At 33.5% G+C, this 21,697-nt stretch overlaps 2 protein-coding genes and 1 long non-coding RNA gene across 7 annotated transcripts in view; all 3 read left to right on the top strand.

Annotated features, from left to right (window-relative positions):
- LOC149775616 (uncharacterized) overlaps positions 1–5,788 on the top strand; it is a 36,364-nt gene extending 30,576 nt beyond the window's left edge. The window contains exon 5 of the mRNA XM_089944270.1: positions 2,700–5,788. Within this exon, the coding sequence (XP_089800396.1) occupies positions 2,700–3,094 (395 nt within the window). The 3' untranslated portion in view covers positions 3,095–5,788. The remainder of the gene's footprint in view (positions 1–2,699) is intronic.
- Positions 5,789–5,932: 144 nt separating this feature from the next.
- LOC149775614 (uncharacterized) overlaps positions 5,933–21,697 on the top strand; it is a 54,043-nt gene continuing 38,278 nt past the window's right edge. For 2 of the 4 annotated variants that reach the window (XM_089944269.1, XM_089944266.1), the window contains exon 1: positions 5,933–6,953. The gene's annotated coding sequence lies outside the window, so the exon portion shown is untranslated. Of the gene's footprint in view, positions 6,954–7,812; positions 7,864–21,697 lie in introns of all 4 variants that reach the window. The other 2 variants (XM_089944268.1, XM_089944267.1) reach the window with 2 other exon arrangements.
- LOC149775615 (uncharacterized) lies at positions 12,207–21,477 on the top strand. Of its 2 annotated transcripts, XR_016416523.1 has the most exons (3): positions 12,207–13,859; positions 16,583–19,169; positions 19,344–21,477. It is a non-coding gene; the product is annotated as an uncharacterized LOC149775615 (long non-coding RNA). The 2 variants fall into 2 exon arrangements; XR_016416522.1 differs by having other exon boundaries at positions 16,583–21,477.

The raw sequence follows: 21,697 nt of genomic DNA, 5'->3' as shown, positions 1-21,697 counted from the left end.
CTCACACCATTTCAAGTGTCCACACTCTTTTGATGAAATAAGAGTTTAGATGGGCAGGCCACGTTACTAGGATGTAAGAAGAGCGACTACCAATTCGATCTCTCAGGGTGGACTGAAGAATGGAAATTATGTCAGGGTTGTCAGAAGAAATGCTTTAAAGATCCATCAAATCATCATTGAAACACTTCAGCATTGACCCTGACCCTTAACAAGCTCTCACATAGGATCGCTCCACCTGACACAGTCTCATCCATAATGGAGCTACATATTTTGAACAGAGTAGACCAGAAAGGACGACGCAGAAGAGCTAGCAACGTAAATCTGGGTAAAGATGTATTGATCAGCAAACCCATGCGGCATCTCTTGTCAAGGACTTACCTGAGCAGCCACTCAGTACTCACAGAAACCAAACCATGGCATGGCTATTTTCAAACTTGACAGAATATACATATCCAGCCTAGGACTATAATCTTCAAGAGTAGCTCCCACGTTAGGGGTCATGGTGTTGTTCACAATTATAACCATGGAACTGGATAACCTCTAGTGAAGCTATGTAAATTTATCGGTAGTTCTATTTCCGCTTGTTGTTCAGTGTCACAACATCAAATAACTGGTTAAGTTCTGGCTCAAAACATAAAACAAAAACAAGAATAGTTTTATTATAATCCACCTCCATTTTTGCAGCATTTTTACATTCCAGTACAGTGTGGCATTTGTAGTTTTCTGCACAGATCTTGACTTTTAAAATACTCTCTTCTTTGATTTACTGAATGATTTCTTAAGTTATATAGTGAATATTGGCAGAAAAATGGCGTGGCTGATCCTTACAACCTCTCTCTCCCCACCCTACCAAATTTCAAGACTCGTTTCATATGTTAAATTGTATCTATCCATATAATCAAATTTTGCTGAAATTTAATTTGAAATTCTGATGCCAGGCATAATATTCTTATTTTTCCTTAGCACGACTTATTTCCCGCCCCTATCCCATGCACACAGTCTTCTCTGTCAGGACTTTGTACATACTTTTTGTCTCCAAAATCACAATAGAAGAGTTCATTGTGATTTGCATAACAAAAGCCAGGATGATACCATAGATACACGTGGTAACCATGGAAAACGTTAGATTTATGGCATGGTATAGTGATCCACGGTACAAATTTAACTAACGTAGTAAGCCTATGGACAGAGCCTGTTATTAAAAATGAAATACCTTAAAATCTTTTGCTATCAACATTTGCATAAAAACATCCGCTATCCATTCTGCACGCTATGAATCGGGTGCCAATTTTATTACTGGGCTCGTAATTCCAGCCTGTAGAAATAATGAAATTGCGTTAATATAATTTTGTCTCTGGTGATTTTTCAACTACAGATATGATAAGCCTTCTCAAGATATTTTCACCACAACAATGATATATACTCTACCGATTTCCAGACTGGTTTACAGTTGATCAAATTTGCACAGTGAGTTCTAAAGGGTAAAAAAATGATGTTCCAAGTTGCCTACTTTAATTGATATTCTTTGCACTCACCAGCATGCATAAAACTAAAGTCACTAAATCCATGTCTTGAATTCAAGCATCCTTATATATATATATATATATATATATATATATATATATATATATATATATATATATATATATATATATATATATATATATATTCACATGTGTGTGTGTGTGTTTCCGTGCATGTGTTTGTGTCTGTGTGTGACTTGTTAAATCAATTAACGCCTTGCATCAGTATGAGGTTTCTTGGTATGGCAAATAGAGCTTTCTACCACCGCTGTGTAATTCAACAGATTTGATTTAAAGCCTGACTTTCAACAAAATCAGTTTGATTCAACGAGAGAAATTCTAAATCTCGGCATACAAAATTGAATTTGTAACCACCGCTGTGTACTTCAACATATAAAAATTTTAACACTTGACATATGAAATAGAACTTTTTGCACCAACATTTTGATTCAGCATGATAAATTTGATTTCTCGACATACGACACCAACTTCTACTTTCTCATTCAGATAATTTTGTTTGCTAAGGCACCTCATAGGATGATACAGTGATTATTATTGTACCTTCTGTTTATTGGAGCAAACTAAAACAAATCAGAAAATAATAACTGAGCGATTAGGCCATTTCCATTAATAAGTGTAATAGTTTTGGTCAGCTCTATTACTTAATCCATATGGCCTTCTGACCATTCATCCACAATTAAAATTAAAAAAAATTCGAAGAAGTATATACAGTTCTTGAGGTACACACTATTTCCCACATCGCCTTTGGCCATTCAATTGAAGGTATTATTAAATTTATACTACAACTTCTATTACAACTAGTCAAGTTTCAATTTCTTACGAAAAAATACCTTTAAGGATAACAAACTGTTATTTTTGACAAATTCAATTACAACAAAAAGAAACTTTACTAACTAAACGGTTTTGTGATCCCCGTTTTCAGTTAAACAAGAATTGACATCGTTGCTTTTACTCCTTGATATTATTTATTGTTTCTGTAATTTAATTTTATATCGAGTTGAACTTGTACTAAGTCAGTTATGTACAGTTTGATAATAATAATTAAACTGTTAAACTTAAGTTCATTTAAACAGCACTGTGCTACGTACGTGAAAGTGCTCATAGTATCATTCGTGCAGCTGGTTGCTTGCTTATACATTTTCTCTTTTACTACAGGTGTTGCTAAAATAACGATAGAAAGAAAGTCGAGGACATTGCTTGAAGTGTCTTACGATCCACAAGATGTGTCAGATAAGTGTACTGTCTCTCCTGAACAAGTACTCGAACCTCTGAGGCACTACAAAAACGCCTTCAAGCACACTAACGACGTGCTTCAGCACACGCCAAAGATCAAAGAGAAAAATACTGTTATCATTAACGATGAACAGACCATGCTGAGGGAGATAGCAGAGGCTGATCCTATGCGGGACGGGGGAGCTGAAGGCATGCGGGCGATCATGTCGAATATTAAAAAATTAAAGCAAATGAACTTAAATATGGATGATGTGCAACGACGAGCGGAAAAAACTTGTAAAGAACTTATGGATGCTTCAAAATCTTTCTTTGTCTGATATCTTAAAACACTGACTATTTGTTTATATATTAGGATAATTTAAGATATATAAAAAATTGTTGCCTAATGTTATAGGATATTGTAACTTGCTGTCAGTATTAATAAATGTATATTCAGTTTTAATTCATATAATGATATGTATATATGCGTGTATCTTCGAACCTCAGAGCAGCATTATGATGAAGACTTGCAAATTGAAATGGGCAATTGTGTAAAACATAACATATGTTAAAAGTTTATTTATTTTCTCTTAAAGTTAAATTGATTTTTCTCACTTACTGTTGACATTGCATATGCTTGGTACCCACAAAATATGTTTTCAGCTAACACAGTTACAAAAGAAATGTTCAAATTTTTTCTAAATGATTATTTTTACAGTGTTATTAAACTTTTTAAGTGATGTTTTAGTTTAATTAATGAAACGAAACGATATTATCATCGCTAATACCACGATAGTGTATACACAGACTGTTGTCAGGATACGATTGAAAGATGCATTTATGAAACACAATACCAATATGGTGTCACAATTAAAGTTCACAAATTTAAGGAATGTGATGGAATATTATGATAAACGTCTGTAATGTAATGTTTGAATTCAGTCCACAGGCATGTCATACTGTACTTGTAATGCTCTAGTCTTATAAATGTACAGTGTACTTGAATATTGTAATAACAATAACTGAAGAATATAATAATAAAAACTTTAATTTAAAAAAATATTAGTCACTAGCTATCAATCAATAGGCATTGAACCACTGCTTTTATGATTAATTTGGTGTTTACTCAGACGCCATTATTTGATCTTCATTTCCACTTAGATTACCTGATACATGTCTACGGCCTGATGCACCAGTGCTAGTCATCACTATAAACTGTCACACTGTAGACATCAAAGCGATACGACTGAAATCTTTTAAGGCTACTTGTAAAATCCAAATCACAAACTCTCTCTCTCTCTCTCTCTCTCTCTCTCTCTCTCTCTCTCTCTCTAACAAGCATTTCATTAGTCAGAGTGGACTTAATTTCAGTCACCACAAGTAAGTTATAAACTAGGTACTTTAATGAACTGCTCACGACTAAAGAATGCAACATTATTTAACTTATATTTCTGAAACAGATAACTTGTGTTGCGTTTATGAACCAATTGATGATTCCCATATCCTATATTTGTACAGCCATCGTATAGTTTCACATCTAAGATGAAAATATTAAGTTAAATGTTCTGACAGGATTGCGGAATAACATTTATTGGTTTTATATTTTGTTTATAACTTACATAGTTTAATAACATGAAAATATTCTGCACAATTGTCAGTGAAATGAGTCTAATGATGATTTCGCATTTTGTGGTATTTTTATATATAGAGTCTCGATTTGTTGGCCTCTTTGATAATATCAAAATATTTACGACAAATAGTGTTTTTATCTTAAAAAAAAAAAACAGTTGAGAGCAAACCTTTTGTTTTCACTCAAAATCATCTTCAGGACATTAATTTTTTATTATATTTAGATCCTAAGAAGTTTTGCAAAAAGCTGAATAGATATTACAACGGAGTGAGAGCACATGAAAGTTAATATTTATTCCAATCTCGTTGTCTTGATGTCATTAGAAAAGAAGAAACATATCTAAATGCGAAAAAAATATCGACTATCCCAAGCTGTATTACTTTCGCTAATGTACAGCTATAATGTGTAATAGTATATATTTACTAAAGAAAGTATGCTCTCGTGTTCTTCAAAATTGGAATCTACAGTGCATCAATTAGACAGTGAATATGAAAAAACTTTAATGTAAACTTTATTTTTGATTTGCGTAAAAACACGGTCTTGTTCAAGTGGCATTTCTTGCATTTGTGTGAAATATTTACTGGTTTTGTTTTTTTGTGACATAATAAAACCTTTTGACAGTGAGTTTTTACAAGCTTTAGAAAGATTAGGTATGTGTGATTTGGATTTTTAACGTAGCTTTAAAAAACATCATTCATTTAGAAAGAAGAATTTAATGACACTGGTGGTCGACATAATACAGACAGATGTTAAGTTTGTTTATCAAGCGACGAGCATTATCGTCGTACCAATATTAGGTGTCCACCACAGACATTGATAAAGATGAAATGGATATTCGCTGAAGAAAAAATTGCCAACATTGTTGTGCGCTGCATTGCAATTGTGCGTACTAGCAAGCTGCATGTGTTTCATCGCGCTAATAAAGTTCCTGCATTTTAAATAAAACGATATGTAGACATTGTGGACGGTTACATGACACAAATCTAGAGTTCATGAAACAGCATGCCACTGAAATTTCATCTCACTCTAATGAGGTATCCATGACGATAGTAGAGAATGGCGGGAGTAATGTAACCTTACTTTACTTGTATTGGTGTATTTGCAATGGTTACAAAATTTCCATTGAACAGAGACAGGCATGTACATAAATAGACAATCGTACAGTATGTACCGAAATGCATTTGGACAGAGATTATTAAAATGTTTCAACTTGGTGATCATGATAATCTTGGTCAGTGAGACAACGGTTATTATTATTATTATTATTATTATTAGTAGTAGTAGTAGTAGTAGTAGTATAGAGGTAGTAGTAATATTACTAATATAAATGTACATTTGTGTCATTATGTCATTATGTTTCTCATTAAAAAAAAAACTCCTTAAGTCAACATAGGATCTGCTTTGCCGGTTTTCGTGACTGTCATTTATTTGCAAATAGCATTGTGCATAATCATTTTCACTTTGCACCATCTCCACATCTCCTTACTACTCATTAGATTCTTGATAAGTGGCAATTACATGTTGCGTTTCACTGAATGCAACCACTCCATAGTGGTGTGATTCAAATACTGTCGACAACAGAGTTTGGAATTTTAGTTTATTGCAAGTTATTCTTTCACAAACTTACTGCTAAATGTTGCATGATACTTTATGGAAGGAAACATGACATCACTATTACTAAAAGTATTATCTATTTCTTCACAATCAGTGTACCATCCCCAACAAAATGTGCTGATCTGCTTGTTGCCAATAGCCGTTTAACAGCTCTTGTGAGGGACATTATCATTACAAGGAAATTTATGAATAGAAAATGATATGCCACTATATTTAAACTTCAACGCATTCTACTTGTCACGCGCAGACCCGATGATTTACTTGTAAGGAATCAAATAAACAAACGAACTGGCCTTGACCCAATTACAATAAATTTCGATAAATGGAAGTGTAACTATATTTGCACCTCAACGCCTTCTGGTATACGGTGCCAATTGCGCAAGTCCAGGTGGGCGGAGTTTAAGGTGTAGGGAACATCGCATTCAGAAATAAAGAACAACAATAGCTGTGATTGGTGCATTATGTAAGAGTTGTACTTTCTGTTAGGCTTAATAAAAGTTGTGCCTCTTAGCAACATGTGAGATTATGTTAATTCCTATCTAGATCATATTTTGTATTTTTTGTGATTTTTTAAAAATGTGGTACACTTGTCTGAAAGTATGTCTGTTGTGACTAGATAACTCTTACCCCTGTCTAGTTCCAGCAGAGCTATCTCTCTTAACATGCAGTGGAGTACCTGGTTTTCTCCTTGTCGAATTGACAATCTAGCATTGTTCTCTATGACAGTGTGTGACATGCATGCTGATGTAGGATAGAAAGTATATTTATTTCACAAAACATGAGCATTGAGGTATATGGAAAAACAATTGGTACCGTGATACCTTCTACTAGTCACGCGCACAGTCCATGACGTTCTTGTTGGGAAACCAGCTAAAATTGTGTCAAAAAAAGTGACCTTCACAGGATTCCAGTACTTATCGAAGAGCAAACAATCACTGTACAAAGGTACAAAGGTATGGCATTTTAGACAACTTTAGTAGTAGGCATAGTAGTTGTAGTAGTAGTAGTAGTAGCAGTAGTAATGGCATCAGCATATATAGTAGAAGTGGAATTGATTGATGATGGTGATTTTATTAGTAATATTAGTATTAGTAACAGGAAGTAAGGAATGGCGGAAATTATTTTAAGATATATATATATATGGACAGATGCATACAATTGTGCTTGAAAGAGTCTTGATATACATGGTAAATAAATCTCATAACTATATATATATATATATATATATATATATATATATATATATATATATATATATATATATATATATAGGATCAAATACATCGTTATCAATACCGGAAATTGAAAATGTATTAAAGTTATAACTGTTTTTCCTACAATCGATTATTTAGGTCATCTATATTTATCTGTCTGGAATTTGGAGAACACAACCAGAACATTTAAAAGAACATATCAGAAACAGGGAATGCATCCAATGGATTGTATTACATAACACGTGTCATTAAAGTTATAAATGTTTTTCATGGAATCGATTATTGAGGTCATCTATATTTAGCTGTCTGGAATTTAAAACTATATATCGGACACAGGGAATTATCCCTAAGATTGTAATACATAACACGCGTCATTCAAGTACCATGTTACATGTCACTACTAACAATTTAGAACCATTATTTTAATAGTATGTCAGGTGTTTGTGTTACAGAAGAATAGCCTTATTGACTGCAAGTGCGTGAAAAGAAATGTATTTTACATTATGCATGATATCATGAATCTAGGTCATCTATATTTAACTGTTTGGGATTTGAAAATATATTGACGTGAATTGAATTAACGGCATTTCTAATTCAGGACTTTATTGGGCCCAAGGGCATATATCGTATGAATCATACCTTATAATAGGTAAGTTGTGACTTTATTAGTACATATCAGTCTCTTTCAAGCATTTTTGTATATAAACAGTCTTGTCAAGTCTCACAAAATCGAACGTACGTGGGACTCACCTTGTTTGTAAATGTATCACGTTGTCACCAAGTTAGTGGTATTTATCGAGTATTTAGATTTTTTGCTCCAATTAACGAAAACAACTTTGCCAGATTCCAACATTTTAACTTAGTGTTTAATCTTACTCTGCACAAAACATCTATAAAGTCTTGCCTTTCGTCTTTTTGAATTACTGTTTGTAAGTAATTTATCTCTTCTTTTACTTCTTTGAGTCATGCAAACTTTCCAGTGTATCTGTTATGAAATCTAAGCTCTCGTCGAGTGGTGACAAGACATGATCATGCTCCAGAAGTATCAGTTATTCTCTGTGTTATTCATCAGGTCTGTGAATATTAATTGCCTAATAATAACCTGGCTGAAAATCATTGATGTTATTTACAAAGGCCTATTGACGCAGTTGTTTTTGACAGACGATGCGGAAATTAATTCAGTTTGAATATTTGAACTGGTTGAGTCATACACCCGTTACATAATCTTCAAAATGTAGCACTAAGCCACTGGCACGACATACAAGGATGAAATTCTTTATAATTCACTAAAATCCTTTTAAAAACCATAGCTTGTGGGGGAATAGTAGATATTTCATTACGTACCGTTTATGTTGATGTTGGGGAAAGGACAAAAGCATAATTGATTAGGTTTCTTCGACCTAGGTATTGATGGCTATAGAATATATCAGGTGGCTCAGTGCGGGGTTAATTGAGATTACACGTGGATATACACATTTTAGAAAATAAAGCATATTCCTACCGATTTCACGCAGGTATATGTTGATGAAAAGCCGTTCAAGTTTGCTAGGCTGGCTAGGAATTAGCTACCCTATGCCGACACCAAATGGTGTCGGCAAATTCCAACTTTTCGATATGGAATCGATTCTAACCATACACTCCATCATCAATGTCCAAATATCAAAAATGGGGTGGCAACGGTCAGGGGAAAGTCGGATTAATTGTGAGACTACTGCAAAAGGCACGTGGATATGCAGCTTGATATCGTTTTGATATATTAACGATATTTAAATGTTCTGAAACCTGCCAAAAGATCTGAAAAGAATGTATCTAAATGTATAGCCATTGTCAAGGAGTTAAGTATGAGTCTCTTTTCTGTGTGAATAGATAAAAACAAATTTCTCAGATTTTTTATATTTCTTCGTATGTATTAAATCAAATAATATTTGTATTAGTAAAATATTTGGTAAAGTTTCTGTAGATTGCACAACGTTTGGAAACATGCATTACAAATTAGGAGCAGTATCCAACCTATTTGGGGTTTAATCATGCGGATAAATGCTATAGTTTAAATAATTTGAATCACTTTTATGTCACACATGTAACTTACTACATTTATTGCTTTCTTCATCTGTTGTTTGGTTAAGTGTTATCTAATGTCTTTAAAAATTGAATTCACTTCATGTAAAATGCACAGACATTTAAAGGTTCCCTTCTCATTTCAAGTATAATATCCAAGTTTTAAAAAGATGCGAACGATTCTTAGAAATAACGGATTTTCTTAGGTTATACCTGTCAGATACTTACTTTCACTTTTATGTATGCACTTCTGTTTCGTTCTTTACTTGAAAAGAAAAAATATTTTTGTATATTTTTTAATCTTAATATTTTTTGAGAACGACAGACGTTATAGTAAAGGGTACGTACATTCTCGTGGCAGTAATCAGGATCTAAACTTAACCATTACTGCAGCATTTTGTAATACTATCAAGATTATCTCCCTTCTGTCAATACTATTTCAATTGTTCTGGTTCGTGCATTTCATCATCTTCCATGTGCCAAGTTCGATTTATTATTATTAAACGTTTGACTGAATTTTGTTTTTCATCTTTGATATATTATCGAACTGTACAATCGGGCATAAAATCCTTAGAGATACAACCATACACTGCTTTATTTTCAATACCATTTATAGATTTTATGAAAAAGCGATAATTCTTGATATTCCATTAATATAAAGTTTTAATTTTTTTTCTACAAAACATTATTTTACAATTACTTCATCGGTTATAATAAACAAATTATCCGGTCAACCTTTGTTTAACCATGCAAGATTTATTGAACTAAGGTGGGTTAATACACAGCAAAATGTAATAAAGGTAAATCATGGTAAATGTACAGTACAGTTGAATGTTTATACATGAAATACAAGTAAAATAATTTTCGTCCTAGGTCAACTCATATTCACAGGATGTTTACGTCGCCGACTTTACCTGGATATTATATTTGTCTTTACCATTATTACCTGATGAAAAGAAAAAAAAAGCACATAAATAAACGAATCATGGAGATGTAAATCTATCCCTCACCAGCTACTGACGCACACACACACACACACACACACACACACACACGTGAAAATTACAGACGAGCTTTTGAAATGTGTGTGTGTGTGTGTGTGTGTGTTTTGGTATACTTGAAAGGACCTGAGTTTGAATGCACACCAAGATCTTGAAGACTGGACTACATTGTGGTGACTTACACATCAGTCCTCGAAATGTTTTTTCGGCAAATGGTTGAGAATGATCAAAAGAGCTGAATTACGCGTTATTGTGAATGTCCTCACAAAGTCGGTATTGTCTAACAGACATTTACATTCAGTGTGTATAGTACACACAATTTGCGACCTTCATTCGGCTGTAGACTGGTGTGGAAACGCTTAGCCAATCAGAAGGTGCGTGACTTCTGATTGTTTGTCATCCCATGAGAACATCGCTTCTGTGCAGTGTCACTGTAAATTTCGTATACCTATAATCAAACTCATAACAATAATTACTGCATTATTAGTGCATTTTTTAAAAGAGTTTTTCGTTGTCAAATGATCAACTGGTGATGCCAGCAGAAAGTGCAATATTTTAAGCCCGGTGCGGCTCATATAGTGCGGTATTTGTGACGCGTGATTTGGTGTGTACATGGATTTTACTGCTTCGAGACTTAATGCACCTACCTCTCGGAAGATGGCAAGACGTACTGGATCAAACTGGTAAGAAACACACACATTCTTTATAAAATTGTTTATTATATTCGTCCAAAAGTGCTTTTCGTTCTTCATTAGTTATCATCTTTGACATCTTGCTTGTTCCCTGTTCCACCAATGATGCACAGAGCCTCATGTCATTGCATATATTTAACTATGAGCCATAGAAATAGGATAAAAAAATATTATGACATACAGTGAAATTTTAAGCAACGATATGAGCCCCTGTGCGAAGGTCTTGATTGTTATATTCCCATGTCAAAACAGTTCACATTTATGTCATAAGAGTTGGTAAACGAAGAACCTCCTCTCTCTCTCTCAACTTTTCAACTTGATTGTCGAGAGAGAAGCAGAGCACCATGAACGTTATAGTACAAAAAGAATATTTGCCTTTTCTTGTTTTTTGTTTCAAAAAAGACCGAAAAAGAAAAAGAAAACTTAAATTAAAAAAATGTTTTTATGGCACGGAAAGGAAAATGGAATACCCCTGTGTCAGTACCTGATACCCTTGAAAAGTAAATGGTTTGTCCCTTTCAAACTAGTACAGTTCTCACTCTTGATGAAACAATATATCCCCCAACAGAAAATAAGGTTCTGTACATGACAGTCTCGTTGATAAACAAACTTGGTTACTATAGTCTGAATCCTGACTTGGTATCTCACAAGCAGGACTGTTCCAAAATCACGTTCTAATGAACTAGACAGCTACAAGTAAGACTGAGTGATTCTCAGGGCTATGCCGGTTGGAGGTCCTTGTCTCATCGCTGATTTTGTAGCCGGATTGGTCTGGGTATTAAGGGACGAAAACATACACTGACCATCTTTTACTTATTTCTGCCCTTCCTGTCATTACTCTTCTCACTGTCCTATCACTTCCGTCTTTACTTTATCTTTGACCACACACCATCCATTGCTTAATATTCAAGTGTGACTTTGTCGGCATATTTATAGATAGATATAGCTCCCCGTTTGTTTGTAACCCGTCAATGTAAATCTTTCATGTGATAAAAAGTGCACAGAACTTAGTCATTTTATTCATTGAATTTCTAACCTGACTGTGACCCGAGTGGCAATGACACTAGAATCGTAAGCACCTTTCAAGCTTAACGGTCTTTCCATACTATCATGGCGGCATAATCCATACACTATGGGTGCGTCTCTTTTCCTCAGACATCATTGTGATGTAGTTCATCCTATTCGATAACTGTCGGATAATTCCGTAAATTACCATAATGTTGAGAGTTTAGTTTTATCTCTTCCCACTCACGAATATAAAAATTACACCGCTTGTTAAATCCACGGGAAAGGCAAATTTGTATTTGGCATCTTTTGTGTCCTTGATTTGACATTGAAAATATCGAAAGCAGACAACATAGTACTTTACTTCTATGTACATACATGTGCAGTCCTGCATCTACCACTTCTCTGAAAATGGACTTGTCCAGGAACCGGAAATGACTGACAAGCGTAGTCGTCTTTTAAATTGAAAACTTCGTTTGAAGTGAAATGCTCAGATGATAACTGTGTTAGGGCCACCCTGGGCATTATCAGGTTTGAAATTATAAATCAATAAATGAACTGATTAAGTTTTGAGCATCTCTGATCTCATTTATGCCTTTTGCTTTTTCAATTGGACGGGGTCAACAAACAAACGGGGAAGTATGTTTAGACTATAGTTTAAGCTCGATTTAGTGGAACTTGCTATTGTTACTGAATGGGATGGCCATGTCAGCATGTGATATGTGCTAGCACTTTCACATCAAAACGTATATTCCTGCAGAAAATTAATGCTCAAATTTGGAAACCTACTCACATTACTATTTATACTTCTACACTTCCACACTAAGCCCTAACGAACTTTATTCGATTTAGGACTATCCCAAATATATATGGTAGTCAGCAGCAAATATGTATATTGTAATATTTGTTTCACTGATGTTCTGTTATAGTGATTCAGAATTATGGACTATTACATGTGCTATCTCCCTGCTATTATTAGCACATGATTAATAGTTGGCCTAAAATGAACATCAGATGACGTCAGTGTCCTGTGCCATAAACATATACACGTATTATCCATACACAGAGCTAGGTGATATTTGATGATAAAGATATAGTTCCCACACACAAATCTTGGTGACGTCATCCATAAATACATTGCTCCCAAACTACATGTGTTAAGATTTGTCGAACTTCGCACAAGTCTACTACTCCCAGTGCCACCGTTGTAATATATGCTCCAATAGAAAACATTGTTTTAAAGTAACAACAGTAGTACATAAAAAACTCAGATTTCCAGAAAAAAAGAAACACGAAAGCAAAAATAATAAAATTTGGGGAAAATCATGATGGTATTATAACAAAATTACTTACTTGTTTGTGAAAAATAGCCTATCAGATTTAGCTTGTGACCCATTTTTAAAAACATTAATGGGCAATGTGCATATGCATCCATCATAACTCATTCCTCTAGAAGTGCAGCTATTCATAGACAAAAGACAAAGTTACAGGAGACGATTTTGATTTGAATTTTATTCATTCTTACCATTATTATGATTATCTTCAAAAAAACTAAGATATATAGGTCAGATTAAGTTAAATATCAAGATTCTGTTAAAGAATTATTGGAAATTGACTTTTAAAGTAAAATTGTTTTTATCATCAGATTTAAGATCATGGTAATTTCTTGCATAACAGATGTTGTTTTTGAAGGATTTAATGCCATTTTCAGCACAAGATAGGCTATACATGGCGGTCAGTATAACTGATGGAGGATGTACCCTGGAATACCTTAGGAAGAACCATCGACCCAAGAGAAGCTGCTAACAAGCGATCTCAAGTACCCACGTTAGCCGAGCCTGAGACTTAAATCCACGCAGACAGAGGTGAGATGGCAGTGATCAGGAACGGTGAGTGCTTTAGACATTGGCCACTCGGGGCCCCTAACACAAATATAAAGGACGCTGATACAGTTATGAAATGTATTATAAATTTATTTACAGTAATAAAGAACCACCTAAGAAAATCGGCTACAACAGTTCCTCGTGGAACTTGCGATTTCATTACAGTATTCTGAACAGTGTTACTGATGTAGGTACTGTCTGTCACATTGCCAACACATGTTAAGTAGCTGACTGTTTTAGGCAGAGTTTGGTTGGCCACATCGAAATAGTTACTAAGGACTTTGATGAGAACTTTACTGATTCGAAACAGGATAATTAGTGTAATATATTTTTTTTAAGGCAAGTAACTTTTTGTCTTTTAGATATTCATTCTCATGAGAACTGGGAGTTTATGACTGAGTCAAAACAGTGCATCATCAAAATGGGGTAGGATGAAACTGTTATTGTATCTGCTGTTTTTAGACCATGATTTCTTGTGTATAAAGCACATTAATATAGTGTTAGGAACACTTTAAATTAAAACCTTTGAGAAGACCTATAATAAAATGCTCTTCAGATTTTGGAATTAATTGTCAAATGACTAGTTGGTTTGGAAATCTGTTGAGGACCCTGCCTCTGTGTGTAAGGAGGGCATACCTTGTCAAAACTTTAGCATGATTGTTTCTGTCTTGAGATTCCTGATCAATGCTTTCTACAGAATCAAATTAATATTGCATAGTTTTTATTACATATGCAGTATTTAATGTGTTGTTATGACTAGCTTTATTTGAATCTTAAATGATGTTTATGAATTAAGTAGTTGTCCTATTGATGGCCCCGCTAAATGGTAAGTAAAGAATTAATTTTTAAAGCACTGGCTGCATTACTGTTTCCACAATTAGACATTAAAGCTTGAATGATGGACTACTATAGCATTAAGGCTGCTAACTGAGTAACATAACACTGTTACCCTAGTCTTACTGTATAAGCTTTCGCCCTTGATAAGTATAGTGGGATTAGGGCTGTTAATTGTCTTACTTCCTGAGCAAACTGCCGCTTGCCTAGTGGTTGAAGGAGATTGTTGGTTCGAAGTCTTATAACAATGGTATTAGCAGCTGCTTCGCTTAGCACTCAGCATTAAGAGGTTAGTGCTAGAACTGGTTGGCCAGGTGTCAGGATAATGTGACTGCAGGGTCGGTCTTAGTTCGATGGGACATATTTTAAGTTCAACATGATATAAAACATGTTTCAAAGTTTATTTTTAAATACCTTGTTCACAAGGGGTCGCGTACATAAATACAGGTGGGCTCACCAAAATGATCTGAATCGAGCCCCACATTTGGTAAGGCCGATGCTGTGTGACTGGGTGGGAGAAGATGCTAACTGTCTATAGCGTGATGCCCCAATGCTAGACATCACTATAAACTTTCTCACTGCAGACATCATTGCCATATGAATGAAAATATTTTAAAGCTACATTAAAAAATCAAATCACACACACATTTCCTAAATAATATCTGTTGCATACATGTTCCGTTGTCTAATTGCTTTGATCGTAATGAAACTACCATTACGACTTTTGCCTTCCGAAAGTATATCCAGATAGAATCAAGTAGTTTAGTTTTTTTTTTAAATGTTTGGACCACTAAGAGTTATTAGCCACTTTGTTAAAATAACATTTACACTTAGTGCATACATATTAGGCATATATCTGCTTCCAAAACTGTTCAATCTACTGATATGATAGTTAACACATTTTGAAGAAAAAAATACTTGATTTTATCTGTATATACTTCTGTAAGGAGATAGACATGAGAGTCAATTGTGTATGATTAACAGTTAGAATCAAATATGAGCAGTTATATCAATATGGACTGTATGAGATAGATTCTTGAAAACATTTCCTTGTTGTTGACTGCAAACAGGTTATGCTATAGATCAGTGATTGTTCAAGCAGTACATGGACCCTCCACCAGTATGTATCAGGGGTGATGCTCTACATGGTATGACTGACTGGTACCCTACTAGAGCAGCTTCTTATAATGCTTCTAACTTCTGTTGAATAGTAAAAACGTGAATGGGTTGTTGATGCAACCAAATACTGATTATCCTGACTTCTTGGAAGATATCAACATTGGGATTGATAAATGGTCCTTCAAATAATGAAATGATGTAAAGCACAAAGTTTAAGTATAAATGACATTCGTCTTCAATAAATGGCATTCCAGTTAATTGGTTTAAATATAATCACTTTGATTTTAATGGACTGATTTTACATATTGACAATTTTTTCTTCCCATTGCAATCCAATATATCTCAATATGATTTAAAATAGCTGGAAGGATGATGTTGTCAAAGTGCTATCCAAAGTCTGTCCGATTATTCTGCAGTTTTGTTTTGTCCATTCGTATGTCCTTTTGCTGACATTTAACACAGACATGTATCACAATTAGACTTAATGTCATGCACAGCGAAACATATTCTGTCTGATGTCTTTTTTATATCCGATAAGTAGTTTTCTTAGCTTCAGGAAATATGATGATGAAACTACATGCAAATATACATTATAGCTCACCATTTTGACATATTTAATATGCCCCAATTTTGAATGTCAGATCATAGCAAGACATAAGACACACACCAGATTTGTTTACTTTGTTATAGAATTTTGCATAACGAAAATATTTGGCAAGTATCCAGTTCTTACATTGTATTTAATATAAAATATATTTGCTGATTTATTCTTACAGATGTTATTGAAGACCTTCCGGATGATGGTTCAGAGGAGGGTGAAGAAGAAGAAAGAGTTCAGTTACAAGCCTATGCTCTTAAGATAAGTAACAGAAAAGATGGAAAAGCAATAAGCTTTATAAAATTCATTCAACAAATAATTTATTTTCTTAGAATGCAAAGTGAAAATCTAATTAACAGGAACTTATGGTATTATGAAAAAAATCCCAAATAATCCTAGAATTACAGACACACAAGTCTTAATAATTTAAAGGCCTGAATAAATTAAATCCAAAACTGAGGGTGTTGCTGTGTCTGTAGTAGCTTGTAGAGTGTTCACGTTTCAACAGTCTTTTGTTGAATCACAGTAGTATAATTCCAGTTTTGAATTCACTATGTATTCCAGTGACTGTCTTTATCCAATATTTATGTCAGAACACTTTTGTATTTCCAGAGAAAATAATCACTTGAGTTCAGTAACTCAACTTGAAAGTACTAGATCTTGAAGCATGACTGAAAAATCCTCTCAATTACAAGTTTACATAGTACTCTACTTGACCGGAGGTCACTATGAGTAATTTCTAAAACACAAACTAATACATAATTGCCAATAACCTTCTAGAATGATCCTGATGCTTGCAAAATAAAAATGTTTGTTATTATTAGAAAGCAGAACCTGGATCATGTTAATTAAACTTAGGGAATTTCAAAACCAAGACCCAGATTCAAATAAATATATTTACTTCTTCTGTTAAAAATGATCCTGATATTAAGCCTATACAAATAGAGAATATTTTACTTATGTATTATTTGTTTACAAAATAAAATTAAAAAAAATATCAGTTCATTTCAAGCAGAAGATGAACTCAATGTTGGACAAGGTCAAGTCCATCATACAATGTTACATTACAATAGCATGTAATGAAATACAAAATTAAAAAACAACAACTAACAAGCAGTACAAATTAAATTTACATAACATAAGAATTTTGTGAAGATGCTATATTAAACTTCTTGCCCCTGGAGTTTAGCACTTTAGATAAATTGATGTGCAATGCTTTCAAAAAAAACTCAGATGTGATCAGAAAAACCACTAAGGCTGTGAATTCCTTTCTTTATGGTTACCACAAACAACTAATTAAAAGAACCAGTGATAATCTGTATTGGAAGACCATCACATGTATTAAACATATCCACTTAGCAATATCCATAAGTTGAATTTGCATGATTATAACACGTTAATTAAATGTATCACACTAGATTGCTTTGACCTTTTGTCGTATCAAAATAATTATATTTCAAGACATTATAGCACCATCAGAAATATATTTATTACAAACTTCAAGCTTTTCACATGAAAATAAAGAAATCATGGTTAATGCTAATATTTGTACTTTCAAGATTGTTTAAGAAAACTTGGCGATAGCTATATCTCACAATATTAAACTGAGTTCATCTTATGTCAAAACTAATTGTTCGTGTATATCTAAATCCTATTTAGTTAATGGCTCGCTATGCGATTTTTGATTTAATATGTTGCTAGAGATGTTAACAATTAAACTTGTTTACTTTCTTTTACTGGCTTCAACTCATAAACTTTATGGCTGTGATACTGAGGTTCAAACTTTTACATTTACTGTGCTGGTAGATGATATTCACTGGTAGCTGTTGCTGTTAAAACAAATTAATAGTATGTTACAATAATATATTTGTTGGTGTGAACTCAAGACCCTAACGTTAATGTTACCTATTGTCATTATTGGTTTCTTTACATTGCTTAGAGTTGTTCCATTTAAACATACATGTTACCCAGGGAAGGCAGTGTTATAAAAATATATGCCACGGTACATTGATTTCTCAGGGGTCATATTAAAATGACAAGAACATTCTAAATGGTATCTTTGGGTGAGTAACCACTTTATAGTGTGTTCCAGTGGGTTCCATGTATGTCTTAATGGAACAGCCTTCTAATGGTAAACAGTTTAACAATTCCTTTTTCAAATAATATCAATGTTTGGGGAATGTAAGATCTGAAAGTAAAAGGGAATATGTTGTTTTAGGCAAAATCTGCAAGACAAGTGTGAAAGCAAAAAAGAAGAAAATGACTAGAATACCATGGTCTGCGTAGGAGAAGGCAGCTGTGGAAAGACAAATGGGACAATTTATAAGAACTGCTTCACTACCAGGAACAGCAACATGTGAAGAGGCAAAGAAGAAGGAACCTATTAAGGCAAGGTGTCTATGGACCCAGATTAAAGTCGATTAAAAATTCAAAATCTAAAGCTATATTAAGCTAAAATGTTAAAACTTTTCCCCTTCAAATTGAAGCAGATGATAAATATTTTCTGGCCTACAAGTTGGAACTTTTGTAATATAAAGTCTCGGCTTTGTTTTATACACCAAATCAACATGTATACGGATTATATTATTCAAATCGTGTTATCGTTTATCTTGTAAATTTTAAAAGTATGTATATATTTCTCCAAAAGAATGGAAAATAATGTGTCAAAGAATTATCATTTTGGAAAGAGATCGCGTACTAAAAAATTATCAGCATAATTGAGAAGGATCTTAAAATATCTACATGATTTTCTATATTAAATTCATGTGCATTAGATGTAATGGTGCTAAAGCAGTATTAACTAGTATTATATGTTATTTTAATTTGATTACAATATGTACATTAGAAAATGACTAACCATGATAAAGACAGGTATTCCATCGCATTTTTCTTCTTGCACATCGTGATCAGATATGAGGGAGAGAGAGAGAGAGGGAGAGGTTTGTGGACAATTTAAATCTATATTGTTAAGCTAGTTGACAATAGTGATCATACTCCTCTACAAAGGCAATGCTGCATTCCATTATCAATTGATACCACTGTGTCCACAATTCCTTCTAATTTTAATTATGATATCCATTGTCTCATTAACAAAACAGCTTTGCAGTGTTATTTACATGCTAATTAAATACACTAATGCTTTGAGTCTAGTCGTTCTAGTTAAAACCTGTTTGAGGTTAATGTTCTGCAGACCAGGTTAAAACGGGAAATGAGACTACCCATAGGGTATTATGACTACAGCACCATGTAATGCCAAATGCTTATTTGTGCAAGTTTCTGAACCACTGACACATTTTGTACTAGCTGACAGAAATGTCATACAGACTAACAACTATCCTGAGCAAAGGTGACAACCACATGCAACCTTACTACAAGAAGTGCATATGAACGTACTCGTATTTGTTGGGAAAGGAGAGGTCATTGTGCATACAACGAAAATTACACAATATGATTCAATTGTCATTATCAGGATTTGACCCATATGGAGTCTATATGGATATAAATATTGTGAATTTTCAGGTCATTTGTAGCTAAACGTAGAAAATTTGTTCTAAATATTTTGTGTGAAATGCATTTGGTACTTTTAGTTACAATTGATGGTGTTGATCTGCAAATTTATGGAAAAATCATATGCTATGTGGAACAAACAGCAGTGATAAAGACGATTGAGGTATTGCTCTGGCCTTGTCTTATGCTCAGCATCTACTTATATATGGATGAAGTATAGAAACTGTACAAATTGTGCAAATTCGACTTAAACTTTACAGTGATTTATAGGCCGACAAATATGATAGTTTTTCCAGTTGTGTTTAAAATGTGTTCTTAGATTAAATTGGAATTCAGATTTAAAGTTCTTTTTATATGTACCTTTTCATATTTTACTTAAGCAAATAATTTTCCTGTCAGTGAAATAGTTCTTATATATATATGTCATTCATTGAAAAAGCATTGAAAGTATTACCAAGTTCCAAACATGTAAATTTGAATATTTCCATCAGAAAATAGAATGTTGTCTATGAAGTCAAGATTGCTTCAGTATAATTATTCTTTACGGTTTCTTAACATGCTGTATAAATTTTGCTTTTTTTTTCAAATATTTTCTTCCTGTACATGTTTTTCATATTAGTCTTAAAGAAGTTTGTATTTTAATTTCTTTACCCATAATATATTGAAATGGGACATTGTATACCTTAAATGCAATCAAGTACAGTTTTATTGCTCCTAAGTTTGTCTGAGTATTCTGAAGGCAAAACATACTAAACATCTTTCAGATGAATCTGTTTATGAAGCTTTTCTGTTTGTCAGATGTTTAAAATGTTAATCGACGAGATTATGTCATATCCATATTCTTGACTTGTATTATGCACCTGTTTTAAATATGTTCAATGGTCTGCTGCCCACGTCTCAGTGTTATCATTCTTTTGGACTTAGGGAAAAACTAATTGGAATTAGAGCACAGGTAACAAACTTTGTTTGCCTCTTTCTCTTAATATGTAAAGATGAAATTATTTGAATTACTCAAATACATTTACACTTTACAAAGGAAATTGTCTTGCTTCTTAATGTTCATCCCAAAACAAATTAATAGTGTTTCGTTTCATCAAGTTTGGAAGAAACTACCTTATCTAATTTTAATAAGGATTTTCCATGCAGACAGTAATGACAAATAAGATGTTTTCATGTAACAATGCAGCGGTATTGCATCTGTCATCCTGAAATGCCATTTTTGTCTAGACACCTCCACCTTAGATGGAAGTTGATGTTCTTTCCTTCATCTGTCAACACCCTTTGATTATCCTCAATGGTACAGTTTTTTTTGGTATTACTTTCGTTCACTTTATTCCATTGTAACCAACATTTTGAATGTTTCTGATGAGTGGGCTCAATATGCAAGCTGTGGCCAGCTTCTTGTATTTATTCATTAATGACGTACATATTGACTGAAATGGCTTTATCTGGGTTGCATCTTTTATATTAAATTTTTTGTGGAGATGAACATTTACTGTATGCAGTGAAATATGTGTCATATTCATATATGCTTATCTGGCTCAATTAAAGTATAATGCAATTTAACTATCTCATGTTTTTCTTTTTCTTCTCAACATCTTATTGTTATTTATTTTTATTTCTTTGGTTTCAAACAGTATTGGATATTTGGCCATATCAGCTCAGTAGGAGGATCACTGCGTTTCGTAATCCAATGTTCATGAGTTCGCTACACTGCAGATGAAAAACAAAGACTGACTTTACATCCTGAATAAGAACGTTCTGACCAGATTTTTTCTACGATGCA

Source organism: Sinohyriopsis cumingii, chromosome 19, assembly GCF_028554795.1.
Source record: "Sinohyriopsis cumingii isolate HCF-2022 chromosome 19, ASM2855479v2, whole genome shotgun sequence".
NCBI classification, from domain to species: domain Eukaryota; kingdom Metazoa; phylum Mollusca; class Bivalvia; order Unionida; family Unionidae; genus Sinohyriopsis; species Sinohyriopsis cumingii.
The sequence above is the reverse complement of the archived record's forward strand: the minus strand, read 5'-3'. Positions and strand labels throughout refer to the sequence as shown.